Source organism: Leuresthes tenuis, unplaced genomic scaffold, assembly GCF_036924035.1.
Source record: "Leuresthes tenuis unplaced genomic scaffold, fLeuTen1.0.hap1 SCAF_4, whole genome shotgun sequence".
Taxonomy (NCBI): domain Eukaryota; kingdom Metazoa; phylum Chordata; class Actinopteri; order Atheriniformes; family Atherinopsidae; genus Leuresthes; species Leuresthes tenuis.
In genome coordinates, this window is record NW_027325358.1 from 3,565,475 (window position 1) to 3,578,227 (window position 12,753).

The window sequence follows — 12,753 nt, forward strand, 5'->3', positions numbered from 1 at the left end:
GAGCGTTCAAACGTTTCTTCAGGAGAGACATGACCAGCAAACAGTCCAGATCTCAATCCGAGTTCAAATTTATGGTGGAAGCTGAGAAAAACACTGCATGACGAGGCTCCATCCAGCAAAGCAAAGGAAGGTTAAACCTGACTGAAGAATCTTTTGACAGCCTTGGAAGCCAAAGATTCCTAACTTAATGAGTGTTTAGAAATTAATCAGTCATCATAAAAGTATAGTAGTAGGATACTTAAGTTAAGTACTGTAAGTGTGACTTATTAGATAGCTGTGCCCACATAAAGGAATTCCACATACTGGAATAATGCCAACTTTATTGGGCAGGTCCTCATTTAAAACCTGATCGGATATCCACCTTAAAATGGCCTCTAGCATGAGATTTTATCCCTGTGGATCGTTGGCAAAGTGCAGCCAGCTGCCACACCCTCAGGGCACACGGTGAGAAAAGAAAAGACTCCAAAATGACTCATGCAAAACTCATTTAAAAGCAGATGTCATGTACGCACAGTTCAGCACAGGAGAAACAATAACAGATCACATGACTAAAACATTACAAACAGTATATTAACAACATGCACAAAGACCTCCAGGCTCAGCCGCATTGATTTGAAATGAATTTTCTGAATATGAACGCTGACCTCAGCGCCCTGTGAATCAGCCATGGTGGAAGCGATCAATACTTAGCCTTTGGTGTGACCTCTTAGTGAGCTTGTAAACATTTCAACATGGACACGGGGTCAAACTCCACGCCACATTTTTCCTGCGGCTCTGTGTGTTCGCTTCCACCGCTCTGCTGCGTGCGACCTACAGAAAAGGACAGTCGCTGATAGAAGTAAGTTTTCATGGCATTTGCATTTCTTGCAGGTCCAGTGAGAGTTTATAAATACGCTGTGTTTGTGGTGCTTCTTAGTTTACATAATTCAACATGCAGCGTGATGGAAGCAGACCTATTTTTGCTTTTAGTGAAGGGGAAACTGAAATAAGGATCATATGGAAGCATCTACCTTACAGCAAATTAGTGGATAAATCAGACATAAAGTTTCTTTGTGAGGCACTGGCACCATGATGACTTATCTGTTGTTTCTTCTCTACACCTTCAACTTGTCTTTTCTCCTTCTGACGAATAACAAAACCTTTAAATTGTCTGCACACTCATATTTCCACCTTTCATGTGGGAGATCTGGGTTCAAATCTCCTGCATGAAAGGTCCTTAGGCAAGACCCCCTTACCCTACATGCCTACCTGTAAGTCGCTTTGGATAAAAGCATCTGATAAATGCATAAACATAAACATATTTTTGAAGCTGCAAGACAAGAAAGCACCGTCAAATAAATCCGCCTTGCATGATCTCCTTTCACTTCCTGTTTTCACATCAAACAAAAGAGAAGTTCACAAGTATTCCTTCATTTCCATGCAGGTTTTGTAGGATGTCTGCATCAAAGCACCCGGTGGCACACTCAGTCCCAGGCCATGCACTGACCCGGCTGGCGCAACAGTGGCTGGCGGAGGACACACCTAACTTTGACCCAGCAGGAGTGTGTGTAGGATCAGAGGAAGTGGAGGCGAGGCTGTTGTGTAAAACTCCATACAGCATCCTGGCAGGGACTCCTTTCTTCACAGCCGTGTTCACTGAGGTCGGCTGCTCTGTGGAGTGGATTTATGAAGAAGGAGCTGAGATCGGTAGGCATCACACGACTCCCTCCATCAACCCAACTATTAGATCTCTGGCCTGGCGTTTGTGATGGTTGTTGATCCCTCTTTCCTGTAAGGCCAAGGCCTTGCATCTCACATATTGGACTAATTTGGATTATAATTGGCTTAAATTGGACTGTTTAAGTGCCTTAAATTACATTTATTGAGATTTGGAGCAATGTGTATATATATATAAAAAAATAATTAAACTGATTTGCATACATTTGTAAAAGAGAGAGAAAACTACAGGAGGAAATGCACCCGTCAGCCAAGACAAAATATATCAAATCAAATTAAAACTATGCAAAAAGTATAACTATAACCTGAGAAAGTTAACAAAATCTAGCATGAGATTCATCTGTTTCACATCCGCTCTCAGGCACAGATGTGGTGGTTTGCACCGTCACCTCACAGCAGGAAGGTTCCTGGTTCAAATCCTGGCTCCAGTTTTTTTTATTTTTATTTTTGCCCGTTTGTTAATGTGTCCTCATGCACTAAAGGCTTGTGCATGTTCAGCTGCCATCAGATTAACAGGAAAAAGCAGTCTGAAGAGCTCTTTGGAGCAGGGACTGTGCTAAGCTTCCTTTGGAGGGGAAATCTTTTTATATGATGTGATGTCAGGGCTGTTTTAGTATCTAACTTACTTTAGAAGTTGTTTGAAGAGAAGAATAAAGAGTTAGAGTTTAGATCATGTGCAATTTGAATTTGAACCTCAGATGTATGTGATTATCTCTCACCAAAACACAAATAAGCCAGTCAGTATCTTGAGGAAAAAGAATATTTGAAACTAACTAAAATGCGCCCAGAGGGTGCAGAAGTAGCCCCCGACTTATTTAGATGGAACACATTTAAAGGAAAATATGGATGCCTGCTGGTTGACATTTCTCCTTCAGTTTTACAATCCAAAAAATAAAAAAGCACATCTACAACCATTAAAAACACCGACACTGATCATTGATTTATCCACTCAAACACTATCTCTGGCAGTTTGTTGAGCTCAGTTTGTAACAAACTTCCACAGGTCCAGATGCGGTCACTCTGGCTGCTGTGGTGAGAGGTCCAGCGAGATGCCTCCTCCTTGGAGAAAGGCCGGCCCTTAACTGCCTGGCCCGGGCCTCGGGCATCGCCACTCGCTGCTCTCAGCTCAAAACGATAGCAGAAGCCAGCGACTGGCACGGAGAAGTGGCTGGCACACGTAAGACCACCCCAGGCTTTCGGCTGGTGGAGAAGTACGCCATGTTGGTCGGCGGCGTGTCCATGCACAGACAAGACCTGAGTGGGATGGTGATGCTGAAAGACAACCACGTCTGGGCATCAGGAAGCATCACAGAGGTAGGAGGCTGCACCAAGATCAGCTGCAGTTCATTAAAAAGAGCAAACAGGGACCTGGTGGAGCTGTGATCAGAAAGCAATGGTCAGCAGGGAGAATATGCAGCAGGACATCAGAGCAGAGCCAAGATTAATGCCATTATACTAACAAAGCTAGTCTGAAGGGTTTGTCATTTTCTGCTTGAAGTAATCACACAACAATTGTCCTTTTAAACGTTAACGTTTCTCATATTTTTATTGTACATGTAGCTCATGGTGCGAGACGTGACACCGAGTGCTCCAGCCACAGTCAGTGGACAGCATTTCCAGGCATGGTTCAGAGATAAATTGTGTTATTGAGCGATATATGTCCAACTTTCAGGTTGTCTGGTCTTGGATCAGCCTAAAATAACACGTCCCCCCACTGTTCATTGAACTCCTCTGGCTGCCCTTAGCCGCCCGCATCAGGTTCAAGTCCCTGATGTTAGCTACAAAGAGCTTAATGGAGCGGCTCCATCTACTTGAATGCTCTCACAAAGGCTTCTGTCCCAACTGGGTCCCTCCGTTGGTCCCAGGATTGTCGTCTAGCAGCTCCTACACCACGCCTAAGACAATCCAAACTCTGTTCATGTGTCGTCCCACGATGGTGGAATGACCTACCGAGCGCTACCAGAACAGGGGCGTCCCTGTCTATCTTCAAGAAGCTCCTGAAAACCCAGCTCTTCAGAGAGCATCTCCTATCCCAGCACTTACCTTGTACTTCCCTACCCCCTCTATCTCTGCACTTTATCTTTCTGCACTTCCTTCTATGCCTGCACCCTATCTCTACTCTGTCCCCTCTGACAGAGTCGGACTCCTGGGCTCCTTCTATGTAGCTTATTGTTAGCTTTATATAGCTTGTTATATCTTCATTTGTAAGTCTCTTTGGATAAAAGCGTCTGATAAATACAGAAACATAAACATAGATTTCATGAAACCCTTCCAGCCTCGTGCTGCAGCATGTTTCACGTCAACTAGCAAACAAGAAAATCTGGAAGGAAGATTACAGCTCAGGGGATTTTTGTCCTGGAGATTCAAGTTCGACTCGCCCGGAGCGCTCCATTTGTAGTCTGATGCCATTGTCCTCCTGTTAGTTAGCTCTCACTCACTGTTCGGTTAAAATCAGGCAACAAAACTAATGGATGAGGGTCTCTTCATAATCCTGTGCATTCCTCACATATGTGAGAGATCTATGCGTCTCAGAGAAACTTTGATAGGTCATGAATATTTCTCTTTCATGCCTTTCTCTGGTGACGGTGCGGCCATATTTACAGTCTCATTTAATTCTTTGTATAAGCATGATGTTTGTACTCTAATCCATTCATAGGTCTAATGATAGGTCTCATTCACCACTTAAGGTTCAGATTTGTGCCTCTTTAGTGTTGGAACAGCCTCTACGTTTAGCTTCAGTCTCCCTGCAAAGCGAGCGTCGTGCAGGTTCTGGATGGATGGATCCAAACCTTTTCCCAACCCTTTGCCCAGCTAAAGATGAACAACTCTACTCCAATCCAGGATCTCCGAGTCTTTGGGGAAGTGGAAAAGGGTCAAAAAACACATTTTCTTGGAGACATCTCTGAAGCAAAAACAAATAACCACCGATCCTGCCTTCCCCCACTTTGATGTGTGAGTGAAAAAGATGCAGAAAGAAAGTTTAGAAAGTGGGAGACTGATACCGGATGGAACCAGTTTCTTCTAAAGAATACTCAAATATGCATATGTCTTTTTTAATATTGCAGACAAGCCAGAAAACATGGAAAAAGCATGTCATGGGACCTTTTAAAATCTCATTTTTGGGGAATATTTTTTTTTAAATTATGAAATAAAAATAGAGTCTGAGAGAAAATTTGAACTGGATCGACTGACTTTAAAACTTTAGTTTTTTTCTCCAAAGAAACCTAAAATGTTACAGGTCAGAAAGTCACCAGGTCCTCTTTACTTCCTCTTTTGTTTGTTTCTGTAAATATTGCACAAGTCTGGCCGATAAGCTCAGATGTGCTCACTCTGCTCTCCACTCTGTTTGCTCTCCAGGCTGTTAAAGCGGCCCGCTCAGTCTGCGGCTTCAGCAGTAAGATTGAGGTCGAGTGCAGTTCCACGCAGGAGGGCGTAGAGGCCGCTGCAGTGGGAGCAGACATCGTTATGTTGGATAACTTTCAACCACAGGTAGAAAGCTGAAAGGGGAACGCCGGTATTTTTAAACCTGAACCTTATTTCTGGCGTGAAATACGTTCATCTGCTCACTGAGAACAGTTTGGTGAAAGTCGGCGTCCTTCAGAAGATATTTAGATAACTGGAGATCCATATAACGGAGTGAACGGGGCTTAGAGGATGCAGCCTCTAAATAAGGCATTATCTGTCTTTATTTCACCAATACTTTAAGAAGAATGAATGAATGAACGTGTGCTATAGCTCTGTTAGCTCATAGCTGCTGTGTTGTTGTTATTGGCGGCTATAGGAGAGCTAACGGAGGGATTTCTACACAGGCACTCTACTGGGACCACTTCATCCACACGCCCCCCTGCAGCACAGTTTATTCACTCCGTGCTCTGTGACAGTCGGCTAACTTCACACAGAGTTTGCTGCTGACAGTTTTGTGCAACATGGCAGGATATTTATCAGATTTTGACAACGTGAACAACGACTTTGAGTAAGATGGACGTTCTCTTTTAGCTCATAGCTGCTGTGTTGTTGTTAATGGCTGTAGAGGGATTTCTACACACTCTTCTACTGGGATGATGTCATCGACGCCCGCTGCTGCAGCACAGCTCATTCACTCCGGTAAGAACGTCCATCTTACTCAAAGTCGGCGTCAAAATCTGATAAATATCCTGCCATGTTGCACAAAACTACCAGCAGCAAACTCTGTGTGAAGTTAGCCGACTGTCACAGAGCATGGAGTGAATAAACTGTGCTGCAGGGGGGCGTGTGGATGATGTCATCAAAGTAGACGAAAATACCGGAGTTCCCCTTTCTTGTTGTTGCTCATCATCGTGTTTCTCACCCACAGGAGCTCCACGTCGCAGCTCGAACACTAAAGAATGAGTTTCCCGCTCTTCTGATAGAAGCCAGCGGAGGAGTCACCCCAGAGAACTTAGCCTTGTATTTCTCCTCCTATGTGGACATCATTTCTCTGGGCTGCATTACCCAGGGATGCCCGGTGGCAGACTTCTCTCTGAAGGTTCAAAAGCCTTCTGCCAGCAGCATGAGCAAAAAACAAACTGGATAAATCACTGTTGCCAAAAAGAAACGTTTTCTGATGTGTTCATTTATGCACAGCGTGAACTTCAGTGGTCTATTCTAGGTTAGAAAATCATTCACATCCTGTTTCTCTGTCAATTATCAGTCATTTACAGAATAAAAAGTGGAATAGAAAGTGAACTGAACTATAAATGAACATTCCCACTGTCACATGTTTAAACTAAACCTGCTGAGATATCACAGAACATGGGGGGCAAGCTGCAGAAAGGTTGGTTAAGTCTTAGTTTAAAATATGAGTTTTAGCCGTGCAGATGTGGTTATTTTTCCATCTAAAGCAGGGGTCGGGAACCTTTTTGACTAAGAGAGCCATGAAAGCAAAAAATTTGGAAATTTATTTCAATGAGAGCCATATAATATATTTTAGTAGCTCAGTAGCTCTTGGCTCGCTTTCTTTCTGCTGTCTCCTGCCGGGTTTTTTGATGCAAAGGTAGCATGGCGCGTGTTTTTCGACCGTTTCATCGATGTAATTTTGTCTTTGCAAATTAGACACACCGCAGAATTTGCTCTCTCCACAAAGGCGAATTCTTCAGTCCATTCGGCCTGAAATGTACGATACTCGTCATCTTTTTTTCTTTTCGCCATCTTCTTCGTCGAAGGGTTAGCTTTGAGCTAATGAGCGAGCAGACTGATTCAAAAGGGGGCGTTTACCTGTTTTACGCTGCCAACGTAGTCCAGTATCATCCAATTAAAATAATGGACAATTGCTCCTGCAGCCCTGAACAGGACATGAAAAATCGATGGATGGATTAAAACAAGTGAGAATATTTAGTTTTATCTGAGAGCCAGATGCAATCATCAAAAGAGCCACACCTGGCTCGCGAGCCATAGGTTCCCGACCCCTGCTCTAAAGTGTCTCCTGCACTCCAGTTTATTAATGTGACCCACAGGTTGATCACGGCACATAGAAAACACAATCTTTTCTAAAAGTCTCTTCACCTTTTAACGTTTTCACTCGATGGAAAAATGTGTTTTTGCATTCTTTTATTTCCTTCGGGCAAAAACAATGACAATCAAACGCTTAATACTGTGAATACTTTTCACAGTTTAGATACGAGCAGAAATGCAACTGCACAGATCTCAACACAGCTCAAAACTACATGAAAATGACTAATACTACGAGTATAGTTCAATGAAGTCATACTTCAGCTGACTAATTTAGAAAGTTGATGTGCAGCAGAAAGGAAGGAGTGGGAGAAATCTCCAGGAATCACTATGAATGGGTTGGGGTGCTGTTTTTGTAGCTTGGCAACAACTTAGCTGATGATGTCACACACTGCGTCAGCAGGTAACTCGGGTGAACTCTCAGTCTTAAAGCTGAGCAGAGAGCTGTTAGAGTTGTTCCTGCAGCTATGTTGCAGTAAAATGAGTCTATAAATAATGTTACTTTTCAACTTGTCTGGATTTTGAGATCTTTTTCCAGGCATTTCTTGGGCTTTGGAAGGTTCAATCCGATGCTCCCAGATCATCATAACAGATGAAATCAGTTTTACCAGCAGAAATCAGCCCAGAAATACGGCATCCAGATGTTTGGAAAACAACCAGCTCTCCACCTTTTGAAGAGAGCACAGCTCATTCATCATCATTTCATTTTAGGGGTCTTTTTAGAATATTTAAACCTAATTTAATGTTCAAAAAGACAGCAGCAGCCTTTTGTGAAACACTCTGTGGGTATAGTGTTCTCTCAGTGATGAGAGAGGTTTGTGACATAAATACCTGAGCAGGGAACTTCCTCCACAACTGCACAACTAGATTTAAAAGCCTTTAAAAGATGGTTTACATCTGTGATATGTTCAGAGAATATAAACCCAGCAGAGCTCTCAGATCCAAGGACTCTGGTCCAGTCCAGAGTCCAGACTGAACCTGGAGAAGCAGCATTTAGCTGCTATGCTGCAAACAAGTGGAACAAACTGCCAGAGGAGACTAAACTGTCACCAAATGGAGACATTTTTACATTTTCTCATGTGTTTATGCATGAAATCTGCAGGATATCTTTTAACTTATCAAGTCTGTTGCTAGTTTTAATTCATTTTAATTATTTTATTTCTTTCCATTTATATTCTTTTACATATTTTAATGCTTTTTCTGCTCCCTGCTGCAATGCTTTTATTTTATATAAAGCACTTTGAATCGTTTTGTACATGAAATGTGCCACAAATGGCTTTGACTTTGACTCACCTTTGGTCTCTTTGCTAGCTCTCTGTTTAATGGGAGTTTTAGGCAGGTTTGTTATGGTGCCACACTCTTTCCACTTGTGAAGATGGATTTAATGGGGGAATTTTCAAAGATTCAGATACTATTTTATAACCCAACCCTGACTGGTTACTCTTTGTCCCTGACCTGTGTGGGAGCTCCTCGGTCGTCATGGTGCCGCTTGCTTGGTGGTGCCTCTGAGGCCTTTCTGAACAGGTGTATATATGACATCATGCGACACTTTGATTGACAGTTTGAAATCCACCGGATGAAACAGCATCAACTGCAGACTGCTCGGTGATCACATACCTGAGACTGGAGAGAGTCCTGTGGAAGACTTCCTGTGACTTCCCATCCCAGGGAACCAAACCACGTCAGATGTGTCGCCTTAACCTCCCACCTGATGCAGATCTTGTGGAGGATTATCTGACCTGATGCTGTCATCTACGTGCTGGAGGACTGTCAGACTCGTGTTTTTTACTTCTCCTTTGCTTTTAATACCATCACTCCTTCTCTGCTGAAGGGGAAGCTGTGGCAGGTGTGGACCAGCACCTGACGGCCTGTATTCAATTCAGTTTTATTTATAAAGCGCCAGATTACAACAATTGTCATCTCAAGGCACTTAAGTAATATAGTCCAATTCAAGCCAATTGGAATTCAATTCATTGTAATCATAATCCAATTAATTCATATGGAGCCAATTCAAAAATAATATCCGAGCTAAGAAACCAACAGATTGGACCGAAACTTGTCTTCAGTCCAATCTCCCGTCCTGAGCCTGAGGGACTGTGGAAAGGAACGACTCCCTTTAACAGGAAGAAACCTCTGGCAGAACCAGAACCAGGAAGAAACCTCTGGCAGAACCAGAACCAGGAAGAAACCTCTGGCAGAACCAGGAAGAAACCTCTGGCAGAACCAGAACCAGGAAGAAACCTCTGGCAGAACCAGAACCAGGAAGAAACCTCTGGCAGAACCAGAACCAGGAAGAAACCTCTGGCAGAACCAGAACCAGGAAGAAACCTCTGGCAGAACCAGGAAGAAACCTCTGGCAGAACCAGAACCAGGAAGAAACCTCTGGCAGAACCAGGAAGAAACCTCTGGCAGAACCAGAACCAGGAAGAAACCTCTGGCAGAACCAGGAAGAAACCTCTGGCAGAACCAGAACCAGGAAGAAACCTCTGGCAGAACCAGAACCAGGAAGAAACCTCTGGCAGAACCAGGAAGAAACCTCTGGCAGAACCAGAACCAGGAAGAAACCTCTGGCAGAACCAGGAAGAAACCTCTGGCAGAACCAGAACCAGGAAGAAACCTCTGGCAGAACCAGGAAGAAACCTCTGGCAGAACCAGAACCAGGAAGAAACCTCTGGCAGAACCAGGAAGAAACCTCTGGCAGAACCAGAACCAGGAAGAAACCTCTGGCAGAACCAGAACCAGGAAGAAACCTCTGGCAGAACCAGGAAGAAACCTCTGGCAGAACCAGAACCAGGAAGAAACCTCTGGCAGAACCAGGAAGAAACCTCTGACAGAACCAGACTCAGAAAGAAACCTCTGGCAGAACCAGACTCAGGAAGAAACCTCTGGCAGAACCAGGAAGAAACCTCTGGCAGAACCAGACTCGGGAAGAAACCTCTGGCAGAACCAGAACCAGGAAGAAACCTCTGGCAGAACCAGAACCAGGAAGAAACCTCTGGTAGAACCAGACTCAGGAAGAAACCTCTGGCAGAACCAGGAAGAAACCTCTGGCAGAACCAGAACCAGGAAGAAACCTCTGGCAGAACCAGGAAGAAACCTCTGGCAGAACCAGGAAGAAACCTCTGGCAGAACCAGAACCAGGAAGAAACCTCTGGCAGAACCAGGAAGAAACCTCTGACAGAACCAGACTCAGGAAGAAACCTCTGGCAGAACCAGACTCAGGAAGAAACCTCTGGCAGAACCAGGAAGAAACCTCTGGCAGAACCAGACTCGGGAAGAAACCTCTGGCAGAACCAGAACCAGGAAGAAACCTCTGGCAGAACCAGAACCAGGAAGAAACCTCTGGCAGAACCAGGAAGAAACCTCTGGCAGAACCAGAACCAGGAAGAAACCTCTGGCAGAACCAGGAAGAAACCTCTGGCAGAACCAGGAAGAAACCTCTGGCAGAACCAGAACCAGGAAGAAACCTCTGGCAGAACCAGGAAGAAACCTCTGGTAGAACCAGACTCAGGAAGAAACCTCTGGTAGAACCAGAACCAGGAAGAAACCTCTGGAAGAACCAGACTCAGGAAGAAACCTCTGGTAGAACCAGAACCAGGAAGAAACCTCTGGAAGAACCAGAACCAGGAAGAAACCTCTGGCAGAACCAGAACCAGGAAGAAACCTCTGGCAGAACCAGAACCAGGAAGAAACCTCTGGCAGAACCAGACTCAGGAAGAAACCTCTGGTAGAACCAGAACCAGGAAGAAACCTCTGGAAGAACCAGAACCAGGAAGAAACCTCTGGCAGAACCAGGAAGAAACCTCTGGCAGAACCAGGAAGAAACCTCTGGTAGAACCAGACTCAGGAAGAAACCTCTGGCAGAACCAGAACCAGGAAGAAACCTCCATCAGAACCAGAACCAGGAAGAAACCTCTGGTAGAACCAGAACCAGGAAGAAACTTCTGGAAGAACCAGAACCAGGAAGAAACCTCTGGCAGAACCAGGAAGAAACCTCTGGCAGAACCAGAACCAGGAAGAAACCTCTGGCAGAACCAGAACCAGGAAGAAACCTCTGGCAGAACCAGGATGAAACCTCTGGCAGAACCAGAACCAGGAAGAAACCTCTGGCAGAACCAGGAAGAAACTTCTGGCAGAACCAGAACCAGGAAGAAACCTCTGGCAGAACCAGAACCAGGAAGAAACCTCTGGCAGAACCAGAACCAGGAAGGGTGTCCATCCGCCTGGACCAGCTGGGGTTTGAGAAGACAGAAAAGAGGGAAAAGAGGGGGAAAAACACCATAACACCATTCAAAGGATACCTGCTGGAACAGGGAAACACAAGTTAATAACCACAATAATGTCACATGGACATAAAATTATTTGAGAAATTAAACGGGGGAAAAAGAGAGCAAAGTGAGGAAAGGTGTGACAGATGAGGTCCCCCAGCAGGCTGGGCCTATAGCAGCTTAACTATGGGATGTTTCAGGATCACCTGAGCCATCCCTAACTATAAGCTTTATCAAAAAGGAAAGTTTTAAGCCTAATCTTAAAGTGGAAAGGGTTACACTTACAGTCAGAAACAGTAGTCTGCAGCACCCCCTTTTTTTTACCTACTTTACCAGCAGCTGAGCAAGTAGAAGCATGAATTTCAACAAATCCTCCAAGTTGCAGCTGCAAACTCACCCTTTGTTCCCGGCAGAATTGTACTGCAGCACTTTATACCCAAAGAAATCATTTTGTTCACCATAATAGACGACGGGAGTCTTCATGTCAATGTTAAAGGCTGAAGAAGCTGAGATGACTGCAGCTGGAAAGAAACAAAAGGTCCCATTTTTAGCTTTTAAATGTGTGACAACTTCTTTAGAATAATATTTAACGTTATAATAATCACAAAATGATTCTTGAAGTTGTTCTTCACAGTAATCGTGAACATCCAACACATTTTTTATATTTTCTTTTATTGAAATATATCATTTAAAATGCTATGAATGCAATGAAAAGACAATGCAACATCATCAGTGGACAGTATTGGAAAATCTCAAGAATCTCAGAATACTTTCATGTTTGGCTTATAGGATTTTAAATGACCCGGTGCCTTTTCCTTTTTACATATTTGTCCTGTTTAATTCTCGCTCAGCATCCTCCACGCGAGGTCGTACGACCTCACCGTGTTTGGGAGATGTTCAATTCTCTGTGACGGCTGCTAATCAGTGGGAGGGTTTACCAGCTGATGTGAGGAGATTTTAGCTCACTGACATCCCATCCTCATGACCTTTGACCTCTGAGTGGTAAGGTATATTAAATAGTTTTGTGGGTGCAGTGTCGTATCTTTCTCTGAATATTCTTTCTTTTTTTTTTTTATTAAATTTGGTTTTGAATCAGTCCACATTGTTGCAAAACCAACATTTTTGAGGGATTCTCACAAGTTTCATATAAGTTCCTCATTTTAACATGACATTAACTCCGGCTTCTTATTACTCTGAAGAGGTTTATGATGTAGCAAACATGACAAGAAACAGCAAATATGTGGGGTTACTGAATGTAGGCCTTCGTAAAACGACTGCTTTGTCACTTTCTTTACAATTTCGG

At 43.9% G+C, this 12,753-nt stretch overlaps 1 protein-coding gene across 1 annotated transcript; it reads left to right on the plus strand.

Moving 5' to 3' along the window:
• The first annotated feature begins 748 nt into the window (after positions 1–748).
• On the plus strand, positions 749–6,289 carry LOC140305328 (nicotinate-nucleotide pyrophosphorylase [carboxylating]-like). Its single transcript, XM_072384142.1, has 5 exons — positions 749–838; positions 1,424–1,686; positions 2,720–3,030; positions 5,074–5,205; positions 6,050–6,289. Exons 2-5 carry the CDS (start codon positions 1,434–1,436, stop codon positions 6,266–6,268), a joined length of 915 nt encoding a protein of 304 aa, XP_072240243.1. The 5' UTR covers positions 749–838; positions 1,424–1,433; the 3' UTR covers positions 6,269–6,289.
• The last annotated feature ends 6,464 nt before the right edge of the window (positions 6,290–12,753 follow it).

What these genes read in the sequence shown, in the direction of transcription:
- LOC140305328 (XM_072384142.1), top strand. Translation starts at nt 1,434, where the DNA reads ATGTCTGCATCAAAGCACCCGGTGGCACACTCAGTCCCAGGCCATGCA. An exon ending in TGAAGAAGGAGCTGAGATCG is followed by an intron (nt 1,687 to 2,719) that starts GTAGGCATCACA and finishes AAACTTCCACAG; the next exon opens with GTCCAGATGCGGTCACTCTG. An exon ending in CATCAGGAAGCATCACAGAG is followed by an intron (nt 3,031 to 5,073) that starts GTAGGAGGCTGC and finishes TTTGCTCTCCAG; the next exon opens with GCTGTTAAAGCGGCCCGCTC.